The following is a 20,189-nucleotide window of genomic DNA, read 5'->3' as shown; positions in this document are numbered from 1 at the left end:
TTTGATTTTTTACATTGTTTTTTTATTGGATGTATTTTATAGCAGAAAGTAAAAAAAATAATATATCGTTTTTTTTTTTTCCAAAAATTGTCAGTCGTTGTCAGTCGTTCTTTATAGCGCAAAAAAACACAGAGGTGATCAAATACCACCAAAAGAAAGCTCTATTTGTGTGGAAAATAAAAAGGACATCAATTGTATTTGTGAACAGCGTCGCATGACCGCGCAATTAAAGTAAAGCAGTGCCGTATCGCAAAAAATGGCCTGGTCATAAAAAGGGGGGGGGGGGAATCTTCCGGAGTTGAAATGGTTAACGTAAAAGTCATTAAACTGCGAGATTTTGAAGTATTGTCACACCGCGCACATGCAAGATGAACCACACGACGGCATGCGCCTCATCTTTCACGAGGCATACAAAATGATACTTTTCCTGGTGCATGGTGGACCTCGGGGGTGGCAGGAAATAGGGTTGGGGGGGTTAACCAAATGTACGTAAGGTCGTGTGTGCGCGATCGTGGGGCGTGACATCTTCCGCTTCCTCTCGTGTGCGCGCAGTATGACAGAATCGTGATGTGAATTTTCAAAATGGCGGCACCAGACATCCTGGAAACTGTTAGAAATGAAGACGAAGTCACATCACATGTACGTAGGTAAGTATACATGTTTAATTTCTCCTTTACGTATTATTAGCAGTTTTTGTTTTGTTTTTTAGAGGGTGGGGGAGGTCCTTTTTAATTTTAGCAGAGGAATGGAGCCCCTACCAAGTGTTTATTGCTGTGTGTCCCCACTGGGGGGGGAGGGGGGTTTCCACTCCACTTCCTGTTTTGTCTGCACCCTATTTCCTGTACGGGTGTCACCAGGACAGGAAGTGGAAGGAAATCTCCCTCGACAGACTCTTTCCGGCTTCATTCCAAACTAAACCCAACAGTCGGCATTGTGAATGCCGTCCTCTCCTCTTCTGCAGAAATCTCCACAGGGTGAATGTTCTCCATCTTAGTAAATGAGGTGAAAATGTGTTCACTCGTGAGGAGCAAAATCCCTTTGCATTGTAGAATATTTATCTTAGAAGTTTTGTCTTATTTACTAACATTCCGTTTTCTAAGCATACAGCCAGCACAGGCCTGACAACGGGGTACCCACTGAACTATTCCTATGCGTTAATAATGTAAATAGAACACAATTACCTTCTTCCAGTGTGTCCCTATAGAACTCTCCTACACTACACTGGGCATAGAAGAAGCCTTGGTGGTCAATGATCAGGATATTGACTGACTAATTGCCTTATTCTTGTCACAGGAACACAACAGCCCCCTCCTCCAGGTGTTCTCCTCAGCTGTGTGAGGAGATCTGACTGATTTTCCCGCCCGCCAAGCCAGAAAGCCACGTTGGCCACCCCCCCGGTGGTGAACGCAGCCAATAGGCGCCCGTTCTCGCCTCTGTATTTACATCCCGAGTTCCATTGGCTGAGCCGTCGCTCTTTTCGCCGGGAGGTGACAGCCCGCTGTGATTGGTGGAGGAAATGACGTGCTGGTTGCTTGCTGAGTTGTTACTTCCGGGATAGCCATGGCGGCTGTCAGAGAGAGAAGGGAGCGAGCGGGGGACGTGTACTCCGTGCTGCTTCCCACCTATAACGAGAGGGAGAACCTTCCTATCATCGTCTGGCTGCTGGTCAAGTACTTCGGAGAGAGGTGACTGGCTGCCGTAGAGGAGGAGGACCTGTCACCTCAACCAATCATATCCCCCCCCCCCATATGTCTCCTGTACTGATCATATCCCCCCCCCCCATATGTCATCTCTACTGATCATATCCCCCCCCCCCCCTCATATGTAATCTCTACTGATCATATCCCCCCCCCTCATATGTCATCTCTACTGATCATATCTCCCCCCCCCCCCTCATATGTCATCTCTACTGATCATATCCCCCCCCCCCCATATGTAATCTCTACTGATCATATCCCCCCCCCCCTCATATGTGATCTCTACTGATCATATCCCCCCCCCCCTCATGTGTTATCTCTACTGATCATATCCCCCCCTCATGTGTCATCTCTACTGATCATGCCCCCCCCCATATGTCATCTCTACTGATCATATCCCCCCCCATTTGTCTCCTGTACTGATCATATCCCCCCCCATATGTCATCTCTATTGATCATATCCCCCCTCCCCCTCATATGTCATCTCTACTGATCATATCCCCCCCCCCTCATATGTCATCTCTACTGATCATATCTCCCCCCCCCCCTCATATGTCATCTCTACTGATCATATCCCCCCCCCCATATGTCATCTCTACTGATCATATCCCCCCCCCCCCCCATATGTCATCTCTACTGATCATATCATATTCCCCCCACCTCATATGTAATCTCTACTGATCATATCCCCCCCCCTCATATGTGATCTCTACTGATCATATCCCCCCTCATGTGTCATCTCTACTGATCATATCCCCCCCTCATGTGTCATCTCTACTGATCATATCCCCCCCCCCATATGTCATCTCTACTGATCATATCCCCCCCCCCATTTGTCTCCTGTACTGATCATATCCCCCCCCCCCATATGTCATCTCTATTGATCATATCCCCCCTCCCCCTCATATGTCATCTCTACTGATCATATCCCCCCCCCCTCATATGTCTCCTCTGCTGATCATAATCCCCCCCCCTCATGTCTCCTCTGCTGATCATATTCCCCCCCCCCATATGTCTCCTCTGCTGATCATATTTCCCCCCCCCTCTCATATGTCTCCTACTGCTCATATCCCCCCCCCCATATGTCTCCTCTACTGATCATTTCCCCCCCCCTCATATGTCTCCTCTACTGATCATATCCCCCCCCCCTCATATGTCTCCTCTACTGATCATATCCCCCCCCCCCTCATATGTCTCCTCTACTGATCATATCCCCCCCCCCTCATATGTCTCCTCTACTGATCATATCCCCCCCCCCTCATATGTCTCCTCTACTGATCATACCCCCCCCCCCCTCATATGTCTCCTCTACTGATCATATCCCCCCCCCTCATATGTCTCCTCTACTGATCATACCCCCCCCCCCTCTCATATGTCTCCTCTACTGATCATATCCCCCCCCCTCATATGTCTCCTCTACTGATCATATTCTCCCCCCCCCCCCCATATGTCTCCTGTACTGATCATATTCATCCCCCCCCCCCCCATATGTCTCCTGTACTGATCATATTCATCCCCCCCCCCCCATATGTCTCCTGTACTGATCATATTCATCCCCCCCCCCCATATGTCTCCTGTACTGATCATATTCATCCCCCCCCCATATGTCTCCTGTACTGATCATATTCACCCCCCCCCCCCCTCATGTCTCCTGTACAGATCATATCCCCACCCCCTCTTATGTTGTCATCTCTACTGATCATATCCCCCCATGTCTGCTGTACTGATCATATCCCCCCCCCCCCCCTCATAAGTCTCCAGGGATATCTTATGTGTGTGTCACATGACCTGTACACTCTACGATCCAATACTAGAGCACATACTGTACTTCCCTTTAAATCCTTAAACGGGACCTCTGTCCTGTACTAATACTATACCCCTCATATGTCTCTAGTGATGTCTTGTCTTGGTATTACATGACCTGTAGACTACATGCTCCATTTCTCCAACAAATTCCTTACTACTTTTTGAGTGCTTAGAGGACCTGTCATCTGTACAAATACTATTCCCTTCGTAGGAGGACATCCCTGGACACATAGCTCTGTATCACACGACCTGTACACTGCAGGCTCCAATTAATAACTCTCTTCCTTTTTTAAATGTTTAGAGGAACTCTAGTACAAGCCATTAGATATGGGCTTGGTCACAATATATACCCTTCATACATGTGTCTAGGGATGCCTTATCTTTTATTTTGTTTAGTAGAAATTAATTTAAATCCTCCAGCCATTCAACCTGAAACAAATCTCTTAAAAGCCGAGACCCTGGAGAATAAAAATAGTGGCAGTTGAAATTTTATTTTGAGGCACCATAATGGTGCAGCTATGTCTGAAACTGAAACCCATTTCTTTTTAGGAAAAATGCACTAAAATGAATGTTGGTAAACACAATTCTATAAATCTTTTTGGTGAAACATACAAATACCCAACATGTCAAGCTTTAAAACTGCACAGGGCTTTTGATATCACAAATTATACACATTATAACCTGGGCAGGTGACGGGTCCTCTTTATGGAGACATCAGGGATCTCCCCAGCTACATGGGGGGGGGGGGGGGGAGAGAATTACAACTCTGAACCTGGCAGTGATGTAATACTTGTCACTCCTGGGTTCATTAGTCACCCGGGGGGGGGGGGCCTAAAAGGCCATCAAAGGCTCTGAACATCCATACCAAGCTCCTATAACCCACCTCAACTCCTATTCAATCACTTGCTATTTTATTAAATCCTTATTTTGTCTCTTCAGTGGCTATAAATATGAGATTATCATCATTGACGATGGAAGCCCGGATGGGACATTGGAGGTAGCCAAGCAGTTGCAGAAGATCTATGGGGGCGACAAAATAGTAAGTGATCTCCTGCTGGTCTCATAATTTTCCTGAGCTTAGTATAAACCCATCTAATTGCCATTTAATCTGGTTGTGCTGAGTGGGTATGTAATGTGTGTTAAGTATATCGAAAGCCAAATGTTTCTGGGATGAAACGGGGATCTCAACTTTCTCCAGTCATCTTCCAGGGCGGCAGGCCTACTTAGGTGTGCCGTCCTGTAAGATTTCCTAGAAAACCCGGTAAGTGTAACTGGTAATTTTCTAAACAAAGCCAGTTTACTATCCTTCAGGGGAGCTCCATTGTTACCAATGGGAGTTAAAAAAAAAAAAAAAAAAAAAATGCCCTGGCATCAGTGGGAGTAGACAATGTCTCAGACTTGATTGGTCATTAAGAGTAAAAGAAAATTGAATGGTGCCCCCTAGTTGGGGGTGGTCAGTGGGACTAGTGGTGCCCCCTGGTTGGGGGTAGTCAGCGGGAGGGTATGGTGCCCCAAGGGTTGGAGAGAAGTAAGCAAATGACCGCAGTTTGGAGACCATTGGATTAAAGTGGCACACGGGACCCTCCCGTTAACACTGAATGGATGGTACAGCTGTGCAACTATTGTCAGTGTTTTGTCTGTCCCAGTTGAATTAATGACAGGGAGACTCGTCCTAATCTATTAGGAAATTGTGTCATCAGTCTTTTTTTTTTTTTTTTTGTTTTCTCAGCTACTCCGACCCAGGGAAAAGAAACTGGGACTAGGTAAGTTTGTTTGTTTTTTTTTTTTTTTTTTTTTTTTTTTTTTTGTAATTCTGTATTTATAGGTCATGCCAAAACCCAGTGAGCTCTTAAATCATAGCCAACTGTGATTTGATGTTGTTGGGTCTGTAGATGTGGGATTTGCCGCTTTCCTCTGGTTATGGTGCATAACTTTTTTTTTTTTTTTTTTTTTTTTTTTTTTTTTTTTTTTTTTTGTGCTCACAGGAACAGCCTATGTACATGGCATGCAGCACGCATCGGGAAACTTTATCATCATTATGGATGCAGATCTCTCCCACCACGTATGTGTCTGCGATATTGTCTCCAAATATTTGGTTTGCCATATCACAAAAATAAATGTTAATGCAGGATGACCTAAAGCCTAAGAAAAAAAATGTATTGTATTGCAGCCTACCAATCCTTAGATTTTTTTGTGTGTGTGTGTTTTCCTCTCCCCCACCTAGTGATCCTCAAAGTAGCACACTTCCTGTGCAAGGGTGACGACACTCACTCGGCATTGTCACCTGAGGATAGGCCGTGTCTTAACAGAACATCTTTGTTTCTCGGCGGGGCTGTTAATAGCACTTAGTTAGAATAACACCGGAGTACTTAAGGACAGCATTGGATTTCTGGGAGGACCAAAAGATAATCTGTGATGCGCTGTTCCCGTAATGTCAATGGGTGCTGTGTAAATCCAATGTAATGTGGCACAGGGGTGGTGGGAACCCCTCAGAATGGGCACAACAGGTGTACAGACCCAGGAACTCAGCACAGGGATGATGGGAACGCCTCATAATGGTGTCCAGGAACTTAATCCAGCGATCTCACCAAGAGTGCCTGAATGAAACCTTGAGGTGCCTTAACTTTCCTGCATCCCTCAAGCAGTGAATTGTCAGGATTGGGTGGACTGACCTTTCAAAGGTCAGTACACTAACAGAGGGCGATTTTCGGCCTTTTGGCTAAGATTAAGTGAAGTATCTGTTTTTTTTTTTTTTCAGTTGCTAGAGGAGGAGCTGTGTTATTCCCAAAGGGGCAGGGCTATGCAAATCTGATGGTGTATTTGTACCTGGATGGCCACATTGGGTGCTCTTGGGTCATATCCGAGCAGGCTGGAAAGGTGCTCCTGGTGACGATGGGTGCTGCATCTGGTCTGGCCAGAGGGCTGGGTTTTCCCAGCCTTCTGGCTAGGATTGGTGTGGTCACTGTTCCTGTCAGCGTCCGGTGGAGGCGCTGGTGGTGCTATGCAAATCTGCCAGGCTGATGGGAAGGGCCAGTACCGGTGGAGGCTGCTTTGCTGTCGGCGGCTCTCCTCCAGAAAACCTGGAAGGGCTCTCTATCTGGCAGGGACGGAGGGCTGCACTAGTCCGGCTAAGGGTCGCACCCAAAAAAGAAGCCCATGGTGTATGTGCCCCTGGAGTGACAGTCCAGGGGTGCTGTACAATCACTGTGAGTGAGGCTCACTTTGATTTATGTATAAATATATTTCAAAAAAATATTTTAGAACAAAATGGGACTCTCTCTCGGACTATGAAAAAACCAACAAAACGGGTATTTATACAAAATTAAACTTTTTATTAGACTAAAAGACAGTTTAAAATACATTAGTCTTTAGTGATTCAAATTTTGAAATCGGATGTGCTGGTTCCCAGCAGGTTTATACAAAAAGTGGCCTACGCGTTTCGTGGATGAAATCGCTTCGTCAGGGCCTTGAGAATAGCACAGATAAAAATGTCATATAAATTCTACAAAGAAACCGTTAATATATCATACATCATATAATCAATATAAATGCGTAATGATGCAAATGGCATAGAGGTGTTGACTAATGGTCATACATACATTTATGACTGTATGTATGTGTGTTACAGCAAATGTTGATGAACTAAATATACAATGTGGTTGACTCTACAAATCAAACACTAACGGCGCTAAATTACACAATCTGAACCGTTACTCAGATCTTCTAAAATTGCTTTCAAATAGAACTCTTATTATAACATAAAACGCAATCCAGTCTTTAACATTTGTCAGTTAAACAGTCCTTCATTGGAGATTGTTAGCGGAGAGTGATGCAGGTAGAGAAATGCCTTCCACCATGAGGTTGTACTTCAAAAACAGGGAATATCTGTCCTACACCATCACCGTGTCCACCAGCGTGCAATCCCACATAGTTGGCCGCTTACCGGAACATCTCTGCAAACAGGCCTATATATAATGGGTCTTTCACTGTAACTGAATCTTCAGTGCTCCTTACACCTCCGCTCTCTAGCCCAATCTCCTCAATACTCGTCAACATGTAAGGATACACAAGGGGACTAGTATAGTGTTATACCCTTTATTTGAATTATCCTCTCCCCCCCCCCCCCCAAATTTACATATTGCGCTTACATGTATAAATTATAAAAACCGCTTTAAAATCATGTCAGCATAGCATCACGAACATCTCACCGCAGACCGGTCTTTCCTCTGAACGGTCTTCAGATTGTGTAATTTAGCGTTGTTAGTGTTTGATTTGTAGAGTCAACCACATTGTATATTATAGTCTTGAATTTATAATAGCTGCTAGGTACCATAGAGGAGTGATTTCCTCTTGGTACCAATCATTAGGAGTTTGTCTCATAAAATTAACCAATTGGTGCGCTGGGTTCAGGTATATACTTTTGATATCCCTGAATTGTTTCAGTGTTTTGATAAACTAAATATACTGCAAAAAAAACAGCAGTCCTATTAACTGTATATATCACCTAGTGTGCAGTCACATTTTGCGCCTGGTGTGTCTAAATGTGGAAAAACACAAGTAAATGGAATTGGCTGTCTAGGTAACATTATCAAATGATAAAAAACAAAATTTCAACATACCCCTCAGCTTACCGGAAAGGACTGGTTATGGAAAAACGTCGGCCCAGTGGGACAAGTGAGGCCTGGGTGCCCGTGGGAATCTTTCTCCCCACCTAAACGAACAAAGATGGAGGAGACTGCACACTAGGTTAAATATAGATTTTTTTATTTTTATTTGTGTGTGTATATATAAAATTTGTCAAATGTATGTATAGACATTGGTCAACACCCCTGTACTAGTCGCATCATTACATATTTATATTGATTACATATTTATATTGATTATATGATATATTAACGTTTGAGAATTTGACGTTTTCATCTGTGCTATTCTCAAGGCCCTGACGAAGCGGTTTCATCTGTGAAACGTGTAGGCCACTTTTTGTATAAACCTGTTGGGAACCAGCACATCTCTGATTTCAAAATTTGAATCACTAAAGACTGTAATGTATTTTAAACTCTGTCTTTTAGTGTAATAAAATTTTGTTTAATTTTGGGTTTGACTATAGTTGCTGGGAGTAGTGAGCTACCAGGACGAACTGTCATTAATACTCTTAATGTCCTTAAGTAACGGCTTCTTTAGGTTGTTGTTTAACGTATGTATTACTAAACTTAACTTCTGTTTTATTCTTTTGTAGCCCAAATTCATCCCAGAGTTTATAAAGTAAGTATAATCTATCATGCTGGCTCAAATTACTTAATCTACCTGGTTCACATCTATATGTTGGTGCTTTTTGCAGAAACGCACTACAGTTCATTTACATGGTTTCCTATGGGACACATTCACATCCTATGCTTTTTTCAGCCACTGCGTATTTGGAAAGGGTCAGGGACTTTAACGTAAAATGGTGCTTTTCTGGTTCAATATACTTCAATGGAGGAGCTGTAGAAAAGCATGTAATGCGTTTTTGGCGAAATTTGTGTTTTTAACATGCTCAGAAAAAATGCAAACAGCACAAATTGCAGTAAAATTGCAGCAAAAATCAAAACTCACTGCAGAAACAAATCAAAAGCAAACTGCATAGGTGTGTACCGAGCCTTATGCTGGCCACATACCGTATATACTCGAGTATAAGCCGAGATTTTCAGCCTCTTTTTTGAGGCTGAAAGTGCCCCCTCGGCTTATACTCGAGTCGCCGCTGTCTGACTGCTCGATCAGCGTATCGAGCAGACAGACGGCGGACATTAATTTTCAAAAGCCGCGCCTCCTTCTCCGCCTCCGCCTGTGATAGGCGGAACACTGAATTTCCCAGCAGTCAGTGTTCCGCCTATCACGGACATCCGCTCATTCTCATACTACGGACGAGTATGAGAGGATGTCTGTGATAGGCGGAACACAGGCTGCTGGGAAATTGAGTGTTCCGCCTATCACAGGCGGAGGCGGAATTTTGAATTGTAGAATGGCCGCCGAGAAGAGCGGCGATCCATCGGCACGGGACGGAGGAGACACGGGACGGGGGAGGCACGGCACGGCACGGGGGAGGCACGGCACGGCACGGGGGAGGCACGGCACGGGACGGAGGAGGCACGGCACGGGACGGAGGAGGCACGGCACGGGACGGAGGAGGCTCGGGACGACGGCGGCTCGGGACGGAGGCTTGGGACACAGGTAGGCTGGACACACACACAAGGCTGCACGGACACACGCACGCACGCACGCACGCACGCACGCACGCACACACACACACACACACACAGGGATGGATGGATGGATGGATACACACACACACACACACACAGGGATGGATGGATGGATGGATGGATACACACACACACACACACACACACACACACACACACACACACACAGGGATGGATGGATGGATACACACACACACACACACACACACACACACACACACACACACAGGGATGGATGGATGGATGGATACACACACAGGGATGGATGGATGGATGGACACACACACAGGGATGGATGGACGGACACACACACAGGGATGGACGGACACACAGGGATGGACAGCCATGTCTCACCCTCGGCTTATACACGAGTCAATAAGTTTTCCAGTTTTTTGGGGGTAAATTGGGGGCCTCGGCTTATACTCGGGTCGGCCTATACTCGAGTATATACGGTAGATCAATTTTAAGATGAAAAATCTTTGTACGTTTGAATGAAAGGAATTTTGTTTGAAATTTTCACTTGTTTTTAACATTCTGTTTTTTTAAAACTAATGTAATTTTTGAAAGAAAACCACATACACTGTCTGAAAATTCCTTTGACCAAGAAGTTTTTTATTTCCAAATTAACGTCAATTTGACTCACACTTTTTGTATTATTGACCGACAAATCGAAACCATAATCGGCCAACTAATCGATCGTGAAAATAATCATTAGTTGCAGCCCTATTCTCCTCTCCAACTATTTCATTTTCCTGCTGAATTTTCTTTTGCTAATTATACATATCTGAAGTTTGTGTTTTAATATTTTTACTTTAACTTTTTAATGCGCTGAATTAAAAAAATTAAACACCATTTCTTTTATAAATCACTTTGCAATGCTTTGTACCAGAATCATAATTTTAGTGTTATTTTTTTTAACTAGCCCTGTTTAAAAAAAAATTGCAATTCATAATCATTAAAGTAGTTGTAAACCCTTACAGACCACTTTGACCTACAGGTGAGCCTAGATTAAGGCTTGCCTGTAGATCCAAGAAATATCTCCTAAACCTATACGGTTTAGAAGGTATTTGCAAAAAGACAGGCACCGCTGTCTACAGTGTCTCGCAGGCGCACTGAGCATGCCGCTGCTATCACAGCGCCAGAGCCGCGATACCTGGAAAGAAGATGGACGCCCCGTGGAAGAGGGGACAGCGGTGACATCGCTGGCTCCTGTGTCAGGTAAGTGACACATAATGCGCTACTATGCACCTTTGCAGGGAAGCACAGAGTAAGTAAACCTATTAGGGTTTACTTTCTCTTTAAAAGTGAATATATGTGTTACCGTGTTTGTTCTCTTTGGTAATGATAAAGTTATTGCTGAATAAACAGGTCCATAGCAGAAGTTTAAAAATTGCTTTGGTTAATAGGGAGTGAACAGGTGAGAGGCGAAGTGGTTAAGCCAGTAAAGGAAAAATTATGTTTAGAGTGGCTTTTAGTAATTAATAATTTGGTTTTAAAGGTGCTTGTTTGGCTGTACTTCTCCTATGGATCACAGGCGTGCAGTTCGTTCTGCACTCCTGTGACCAGTTTTCAACAGACTGTGTGCTGATGCTCGCTGTCGGCTGACAGAGCCGGTCCAGGCTCGGGCAAGATTACAGCAATGATGTCGGGATCCACCCGCATGCCTGGATCGGCAACCCGGCTCAGCCTCTCGGAAAGCTGCTGGGAGCCTGAAACGACTGCTCCCACCCCCTTCATAGCCAATCGCTCTAGTGAGCAGGGCAGGGGAGGGGGTCAGAGCAGAGAGCCACTGACTGATGGGCACCAGCTCTCGGGTTCTCCGTGTTGGAGCCGGTGGGGGACAGATGCTGCATCCACTTAGTAAGTATGAATCATACTTACTAAGTGGATGCAGCATCTGTCCCCCACCGGCTCAACACTATCAAATAGGTTGAATATCACTGCTCTACATTTCTTTGTACTTGTAGTTTTATACCATAAAAATGTCTTCCCCCCCCTCTTTAACGTTATTTGGATTGATGGCAGCACAGTACCTGTAATTTGGTATCATAATTTTTTTAATTTTTCCCCTTTGCACAGTAAACAGAAAGAAGGGGACTTTGATGTGGTCTCTGGCACTCGCTACATTGGAAATGGTGGTGTTTACGGCTGGGATTTAAAAAGGAAACTAATCAGGTTTGTAATAAAAATTTTCTTCTTTTTTTTTTTTTTTTTTTTTTTTTCTTCCTAAACTTCTCCTACAAGCTGAATAAGGGAAATCTTTGCTTCCCATATCTTTGCTATCCAGTGTGGATGGATGAATCTGCAGTGTCAGTGATTAAACTCTGACAGTTGAAAGCCTTAGCTGTCAGATTAACTGAACAGTTACTGCATCTGATTGGATATAGCTTCCATTAGGACCACCCACAGTATTGCATTTTAAACCGGTTCTTTGGGAACAGGACAACATTTTCTGTGTATGGGCCAGCTTTCCAACAACTTTTTTTTTTTTTTTTGTCCTGTGGCTTCTGGTCATTGGTTCTTACTGATTGACAGCATCAATGTCTGTATTCCTGTTGGAGAAATTTCCCTTAACATCCTATTGTGTTATTGAGATAGGCAACCAAAATCTCTAGCAGAGGACCCAGTAAAAAAAAGTTATTTGAATTAGGGGTGTGGGGAAGGGCTTGACCCACTGCAATGTATTTTACTTTCCGATCGAGGCACCAAGACAGGAAATGCATGGAAGTGTTTAGTCTGGCAGTTTTCCGTAGTATTATATTCACCAAAAATGATGTGGAGCCCTGGTGCTGATGGAAGTTGCCCTTAAAGCCCTGTATGTCAAAATAGTTGACCACTGATCTAGCCCTTCAAATGTGTGGTCAAAACTGAAGCAACCCTGTTGTCAGACAGTCAGCTGTTGGTCTGTATGGTGTTGGGACATAACACGGCCTCACCTTTTTGCTACATAAACTGTGAAATAAGCTAAGGATGTGGGGTTTCATAAGTGATGGTTGTGTGATTACTGGTGACACTAACCTGCCTTGTTCTTCCCCCCCCCTTTTTTTTTATATTTATTTATTTTTTCTTAAATCTACCAGCCGAGGAGCAAACTATCTGAGCCAGGTATTGCTGCGTCCCGGGGCTTCTGACTTAACAGGAAGTTTCAGGTGAGTCAAACCTCCCCGATCCTCTTCCTGTGAATTAGGTGGAACAGCTCAGAGATAAGTGCAGGTTATACATCTGCTATACCTCGACTCCTGGATTGCCGAGCAGTGTGTGTGTGTGTGTTTTCTATAAAACCTATCCAATAATAAAACCTTTAGAAATCTAATTTCTTCATCAATTTAGGGCGATGTGTATTCTGCTACATATTTTTGCAAAAAAAAAATTAAAAAAAAAAATCCCAATAAGCGTAATATTGATTGGTTTTCCCAAAATTGCTGGCTTGTTTTTGTTTATAGACCAAAAAAATTAAGTGGTGATTAAATACCACCAAAAGAGCGCTATTGGGGGGGGGGGGAGAGGGAGGAAGTCAATTTTTTTGTGTACAGTGCCGTATGACCACGCAATTGTCAAAGTAACGCAGTGCCGTATCCCAAAAAATGGCCTGGTTGTGAAGGGGGGGGGGGGGGGGTGTGAACCTTTCGGAAACTGAAGTGGTTAAAGTAGAACTATAGGCAAAACTTTTATAGAGCAAGGGTGCTTTATAACCCCTGTGAGATTTGTTTCTACATTGTGAAGATTTCCCAAAGCCAAACAAGGGAACGGGAATCCCTGCAAACTGAGGGAATTTCAATTCCCTCCCTACCCCCTCCCATATCTCCATAATGGACAGCATTAAAAACTGACACAAATTCGAATCCCTCTTCATTCTCTCCAAAATGACAAGATTTTTGCCTCTAATTATATTATAGGGTTACAGGGATGGTCAGTGTTAGGTTTGCGTGTGCTTATATAGATTTCCTGTCATACTAGAATATACAATGGGGTTTATTTACTAAAACTGGAGAGTGCAAAACCTGGTGCAACTGTGCTGATTAGCCAATCGGCTTTTAACATCAGCTTGTTCAATTAAGTGTTGACCAAAAAAAACGAAAGCTGATTGGTTTCAGATTTTGCAATTGGCTTTCAGTTGTGTATGTATAAAATTATATGTATATGTATATATATATATATATATATATATATATATATATATATATATATATATATATATATATATATATATATATATATATATATATATATATATGTGTATGTGTGTGTGTGTGTGTATATGTGTATATGTATATATATATATATTATATAATATAATATAATATAATATAATATAATATAATATATATATATTTTTTTTTTATTTCCTGCCCAGGTGACAGAACAGGAAGTGAGGGAGATCTAGTCAAGAAGACAGAATGTAGTTATTTGATGTCGTCATGTTAGCGCCACATTCATACTACTGAAAAATGATAAACTGAACTTGTAATTTAAGGCAGTGTTATGTATTTTGTCTTTTTGCTGTTGCTCAGGTTATACAAGAGATCTGTCCTGCAGAAACTGGTGGAGAACTGTGTATCCAAAGGCTATGTGTTCCAGATGGAGATGATCGTCAGAGCGCGACAGTTTAATTATACTATCGGAGAGGTAAAACTATTCCTGAAATCTAAGATCTCCACCAAGGCGCTTGTTTAACTTTTATTTTATTTTTTTTATCATCGGTGGCCTCCAGTCTTTACTCCTCCACCCTTGGCCTAAGCCCTTTCACACTGAGCCACCCCAGGCATCGGTGGTAAAGCGGCGCTATTTTTAGAGCCGCTACCAGGGTGGTTTTAACCCACGCTAGTGGTCGAAAAAGGATTAAATCTGCTGCTGCATTGGCGCTTTACGGGTTGTATGGTGGCGCTGACCCATTGTTTTAAATGGGCATGTGTGGTGTATTCACCTCGGCAAAGAAGCTCCTGGCAGGACTTTTTGTGACGCCCAGCTGAGGCTATTTTCAGGCCTTATGCATGCGCTGATTTTAGCGCTGTAGCGCCTGAAAAACTCCAGTGTGACAAGGGTCTAAAATCTTTTCCAGCGCTGGCTTGTCTGTGTAGCGTGTCCCCATCTGAGCTGAATCATTTTTATAATAGGGGTGCTGCTGTATTTAAAGAGGAAGTAAACCCTGATGGGTTTACTTCCTCTTTTGTCTCCCTGCAAAGGTAAAGCATAATGGGCTACTATGCATCGCATAGTCGCCCATTATGTGTCACTTACCTGACACAGGAGCCAGCGAAGTCACTGCTGTCCCCTGTAGTCCAGAGCGTCCATCTTGTTCCGGGTATCGCTGCTTCGGCCACTCGCAGCACCGGAGCAGTGATGACGTCACGCATGCGCACGGGAACCGCCACTAATGCCTTATCGCTGTTAGCAGCGGCATGCTGCTAACGGCGATAGTGCGCCGCTGTCTTTTTTTTTTTTTTTTTTTTTTTTTTTTTTTTATAGTAAATATCTCCTAAACCATGTAGGTTTAGGAGATATTTCTTGGACCTACAGGTAAGCCTTAATCTAGGCTTACCTGTATGTCAAAGTGGTTTGTAAGGGTTTACAACCACTTTAACCACTAGCCCTCTGAGAACATTTTTTTTCAATGTAAGTAGAGCGTTCCTTTGGTGGTAATTGATCACCATTTGTGTTTATTTTTGCGCTATAAACAAAGACCAATTTTTGAAGAGAATTATTTTTTCTGTCTGCTATTAAATCCAATAAAAAAAAAAATAATTCTAATTTCTTCATAAATTTAGGCCAATATGTATTTTGCTTCATATTTTTTTGTTTAAAAAAATAAATAAAAATAAATAAACACAAAAGTTATACCGTCTACAAACCTATGGGATATTTTTCACTAGTAATGGCAGTGTTTAGTGAGTTATAGCTGGACTGCATTATTGCGGTGGACAAATCTGACATGGACTGACACTGATAAAGTGATCCATGCTTAAAATATATACACTGGCCCTGCACTGATAACACTGGCTGGGAAGGGGTTAACAGGGGGCGATTAAAGAATTAACTGCATGCCTAACTGATGGTTTTTCTTACTGTGGGGGAGGTTCTTGTACTACAAGGCATGGATCGGTACCCCTGTTTGCAGAGACTCAGGATCTCTATGCCTTCTGTACTGACATAATACCGTTCTCCCTCTGTACCAAAGGATCAGTGGGTGCCAGCAGACATCAAGTCCACGGTACCCGCTGTGTGTATAATCACAGCAGGAGCCGGCTAGCGGTGGTGCGCATGCACGACCCGGAAGCGTCGGATAACGTACTAGATACGTGATCTGGCACAGCCGTGCCACTTTGCCACCATATATCAAAGTTGCACATGGTTAAAGTATAAATAAGGGCAAAACTTTTTATTTATTTTTTTATATTTTGTGTGGTGTAGTTTGTTTATTTTTGTGTGTGTTTAGGTTTGGATAGAGTGGAGCCCCATGTCGATTTATTTTTTTATTTTTTTTTTATTTTTTTACTGCTGTCTGTGCCCCCCATTAAGGAGATTCATCCTCTTTGTCCTGTTTACCATTCTTATTGAAAGTTTTAAAAATACCAAATTTTGGGTTGTCCCCAGATATATGTGATAGAGGGGAAATTTTCCAATGGGGACACTAGTTTGTGACCTAGGGGGGTCCCCAAGGAATTCCCATTTGCAGGTATTTTCTCTCACTTCCTGTTTGGCTCTGGGACAGGAAGTGAAGGAAAATCTCTGCAACGGGACACAGATGGTGGGGGGAAAAAACTGACTGGTTATCGCCTGCCTTTTATTCTATCTAAAATTAAGAATTTTTTTTCTACTTTAAATCTACAGGGGTTTACAGTACACAAGAGGAGGTTGCCACTGTTGGACAGAAGTAGGTGGGGGGGTGTTTGTTGAGTTAGGGTTTTGAGGAAACCCTAACTTGCCCTTTAGGTCGGATCTCCAAACTTTCTATACAAAAGGGCCTGTTTACTGCCCTTCAGACTTGACTGTGGCCAATGGTAGTCGAAAAGGTCACAATGTCAGTAGGGAAAAATAATGCCCCATCATTAGTGTCAGTGAGAGGAATTGTGCCCCATTTTTGGTGTCATTGGGAAGAAATAAGACCCTATCAATAAGAGGAATTGTGTCAGAAGGGGTAATTATGCCCCATTGTTAGTGGATGGAAAAAATGCCCCACGGGCCAAATAAAAGCAAAGGAGGGGGGCTTATGGTGTGAAGCCCCCAGGCTGCAGTTTGGAGACCACTGCTTTTTTTAGTTTTGATCAAATTAAGCCATTAAAGATTATCTGCATCCAAAACCATTTTTAATGGAGCAGGGAAGGGTCAGAACCTCTGTCAGGTTTTCGTTGTTGTCCATGCCCCTAGTGGAGTGATTAGCTGCATTATCTGTACAGGAAGTGAAGGGATCAATGCGGAAGATGGAGCCTTTTCTAGAAGGTGATCCCACCCTCAATGTTGCAGCATTGGTCTAGGGGCCTGCTCTAGTTCAATACTGTGTACAGCCTGCAGGTGGCAGCATTCAGAACATAAATCAAATTTCCAGACGCAACGGCCATGTTTTTATAGTCATACACGGAAAGATTTGTCAGATAAATATTTTCTTCCCTCCTCCATATTAGCTGCAGCAGATATGTATAGTACAGTTTTAGATTGAGTCAGTGGGACAAATTGTTCGTTGAGATTTTTATACTGCTGAAGCTTCCTGTATGCACTTCTCCCACCACTCAATTCTGGGAATTCCCCTCTTGGTAGGAGGTGATTTGAATTTATGTGAAATGGTGCCACCAGATAATTTACAGCAACAGGCTGCCTTGTGTCAACAGCTGTATGCTTAACAAGAGGCTGATTTTACCATGTTACATGTTAGTGTGTTGATGAGCTTTGTATTGTGGGCAAAGTGACAGGTTTACCTAATAGTTGGCTCATAGGGGAGCAAGGACTGCGTGGCCAATCAGTAGATCTAAGTGCTGATGCATGGAGTCAGGGTAGGGAACTCTATGGCAGTAAAAAAAAAAAAAATAAATAAAAAAAACTTTAGCCGAATCTTTACTTGTGATTTGGATTGAGCCGGAAAAGGTTAGAGGGAACTGTCTGCAAAATAAATCGGTAGCTACAAGTACTCAATCTGCAGATTTTTACCAAACTGGTACTTGGCAGCCCAAGCAGTCAAGAATGTTCTCTGTATAACCCAATATCTGCAGGGTGGCCTCTGGTCCCATGCCCCCATTCAGGATCCAGCTGTACCTTACTGATCATTCATAGCAAAGCTCACATGGTGTACAGATTGCAGGATACTGTTGGAAGCACCCCAAACTCGCTCATCCATTTATGGACCTTGCTTTGTGCACTGGTGTCCAGTCATGTTAAAACTGGAAGGGGGCATCCCCCCAAACTGTTTTTTTTTTTTTTTTTTTTTTTTTAAATACTTTATTTCTCTGCAGGAATACATGACAAAGATCACAAAAAAATAATAATAATTACATAGATCAACTTATCAAATCAATTTACAAAACAAAAACTTATTAATTTAACCAATGATACACATTGCATTCCTGCGATTTTTTTTTTTTTTTTTTTTTTTCCCCCTTCTAAACAACTAACAATATTACAAAAACTATTCCCCTCAACAACCCTCTGCTCCAAGGCCCTAGATCCTGTGAGGGACTTATAGAACCGAGGGGAGAAACCCTTCCCCCCCCCCCCCCCAGGGAATCTCAAATGGAACAAATAATAAAATATGTTGCCCCTGTCGACAGAGGGACCTGTGCCACATCACTTACTAGCTATTCCTCTAGTTCCTCTCCAATTAGCCCTTTCCCTTCCTCTGATTGTAAAAATTACTCCCATGGAGCCCAGACTTGCAGTAGACACTCCCTTTCCTCCAAAGACATAGGGATCAATTTTTCCATGATCCCAATTCAAACTCGCTCATCCATGTCTTTATGGACCTTGCTTTGTGCACTGGTGTCCAGTCATGTTAAAACTGGAAGGGGGCATCCCCCAAACTGTTAACACAAAGTTGGGAGCATGACATTTTTGCACAATGTCTTGGTATGCTGACACCTTAAGAGTTCCCTTCACTGGAACCCCCCCCCCCCCCTCCCTCCACCAAATGATTTGGACCAGTGCACAAAGCAAGGTCCATAAAGACGTGGATGAGTGAGTTTGGGACGGAGGAACTTGACTGGACTGACCCTAACCTTGTACAACACCTTTAGGATAAATTAGAGTAGAGACTGCAAACCAGGCCTTTTCATCCAACATCAGTGCCTGAGCTCACAAATGTGCTTCTGGAAGAATGGTCAAACCTTCCCATAGACCAGTGTTTCTCAATTCCAGTCCTCATGGCCCACTAACAGGTCATGTTTTCAGGCCTTCCATTATTTTGCACAGGTGATTTGATCAGTTTCACTGCCTTAGTAATTACCCCAACTGTTTCATCTGAGGGAAAACATGACCTGTTAGTGGGCCATGAGGACTGGAATTGAGAAACACTGCCATAGACACACTCCTAAACCTTGTGGACGGCCTTCCCAGAAGAGTTGAAGCTGTTATAGCTGCAAAGGGTGGGGCCAACTCAATATTGAACCCTACAGACTAAGACTGGGATGCCATTAAAGTTCATGTGTGTAAAGCGTCCCAATTTTGGCATGTATCAGTAAATGTGACTTTTACCAAACAGTCAATGCTGGCGAACCAATTGCATGCTAAGTTTGGAAGATTCACCTGCATTTAAAGTCCAGTTTTGTGCTATATTGCCTAACATTCCTCATCTGCTTAATTCCCCAACAGGTTCCAATATCATTTGTAGACCGTGTGTATGGAGAGTCCAAGCTGGGAGGAAATGAGATTGTCTCCTTCTTGAAAGGCCTGTTAACGCTATTCGCAACCACATGACCCCTGGAGTGTGACATCCACCCAATCATTGATCACTTCCTCCCTGGAATGATATCTGACCAAAGTGGAGGTTCAAACAATTGTTATGGTTTGGTAGAAAAGGACTACAGAAGTAATAAACTTTTTTTTTTTTTTTTTGTATATAAGTGAAGTCTGTTCTTGCCTTTCATTAAATGAATAATACAATGTGTTACATGCTAACGAGAGATCTTCAGAACTGCTGGAATTTCCACATTGTGGGGGTGGGGTGGGTGTATGGGGCCTAGTTATTTTCCTGCTCGCTTTCTGTCATTTTTTTTTTTTTTTTTCCCACAGAAGAATATTGGTATCCTGGTAAGTCTCTTAAATTGGTTAAGGGGAATTTTTTAAAGAGTAACTCCAAATTAGTAAATAAAGAAAAAGTAATATAGTCTGTAAAAATGCGATACAAGTCCTATAGTAATTGAATGTTTAAAATTTTACCTTTTTTGCCACTAATTTTCTATAAATGAAAAGCAATATGGCTACATGGAGGTAGTCTGTACACAGAATGTGTACTGACTACTCCCCA

The 20,189-nt window shown here is 43.0% G+C and overlaps 1 protein-coding gene across 1 annotated transcript; it reads left to right on the top strand.

Annotated features, from left to right (window-relative positions):
* Positions 1-1,517: 1,517 nt before the first annotated feature.
* On the top strand, positions 1,518-19,775 carry DPM1 (dolichyl-phosphate mannosyltransferase subunit 1, catalytic). The gene is made up of 9 exons (XM_077460529.1): positions 1,518-1,685; positions 4,443-4,542; positions 5,233-5,266; positions 5,489-5,565; positions 8,740-8,765; positions 11,822-11,917; positions 12,823-12,891; positions 14,254-14,368; positions 19,535-19,775. Exons 1-9 carry the CDS (start codon positions 1,561-1,563, stop codon positions 19,637-19,639), a joined length of 747 nt encoding a protein of 248 aa, XP_077316655.1. The 5' UTR covers positions 1,518-1,560; the 3' UTR covers positions 19,640-19,775.
* Positions 19,776-20,189: the final 414 nt, after the last annotated feature.

This window comes from Lithobates pipiens, unplaced genomic scaffold (assembly GCF_037356315.1).
Source record: "Lithobates pipiens isolate NorthernLeopardFrog02 unplaced genomic scaffold, aLitPip1_a1.2 Scaffold_28, whole genome shotgun sequence".
In the NCBI taxonomy this organism is placed as follows: Eukaryota; Metazoa; Chordata; class Amphibia; order Anura; family Ranidae; genus Lithobates; species Lithobates pipiens.
Note: the sequence above shows the minus strand (reverse complement) of the source record. Positions and strands in the feature narration are given on the sequence as shown.

Bases quoted from the DNA above. Each gene is read 5' to 3' on its own strand.
- DPM1 (XM_077460529.1), top strand. From the start codon at position 1,561: ATGGCGGCTGTCAGAGAGAGAAGGGAGCGAGCGGGGGACGTGTACTCC. The intron at 11,918-12,822 runs GTTTGTAATAAA...TAAATCTACCAG, and splicing joins TTAAAAAGGAAACTAATCAG to CCGAGGAGCAAACTATCTGA. The intron at 12,892-14,253 runs GTGAGTCAAACC...GCTGTTGCTCAG, and splicing joins GACTTAACAGGAAGTTTCAG to GTTATACAAGAGATCTGTCC.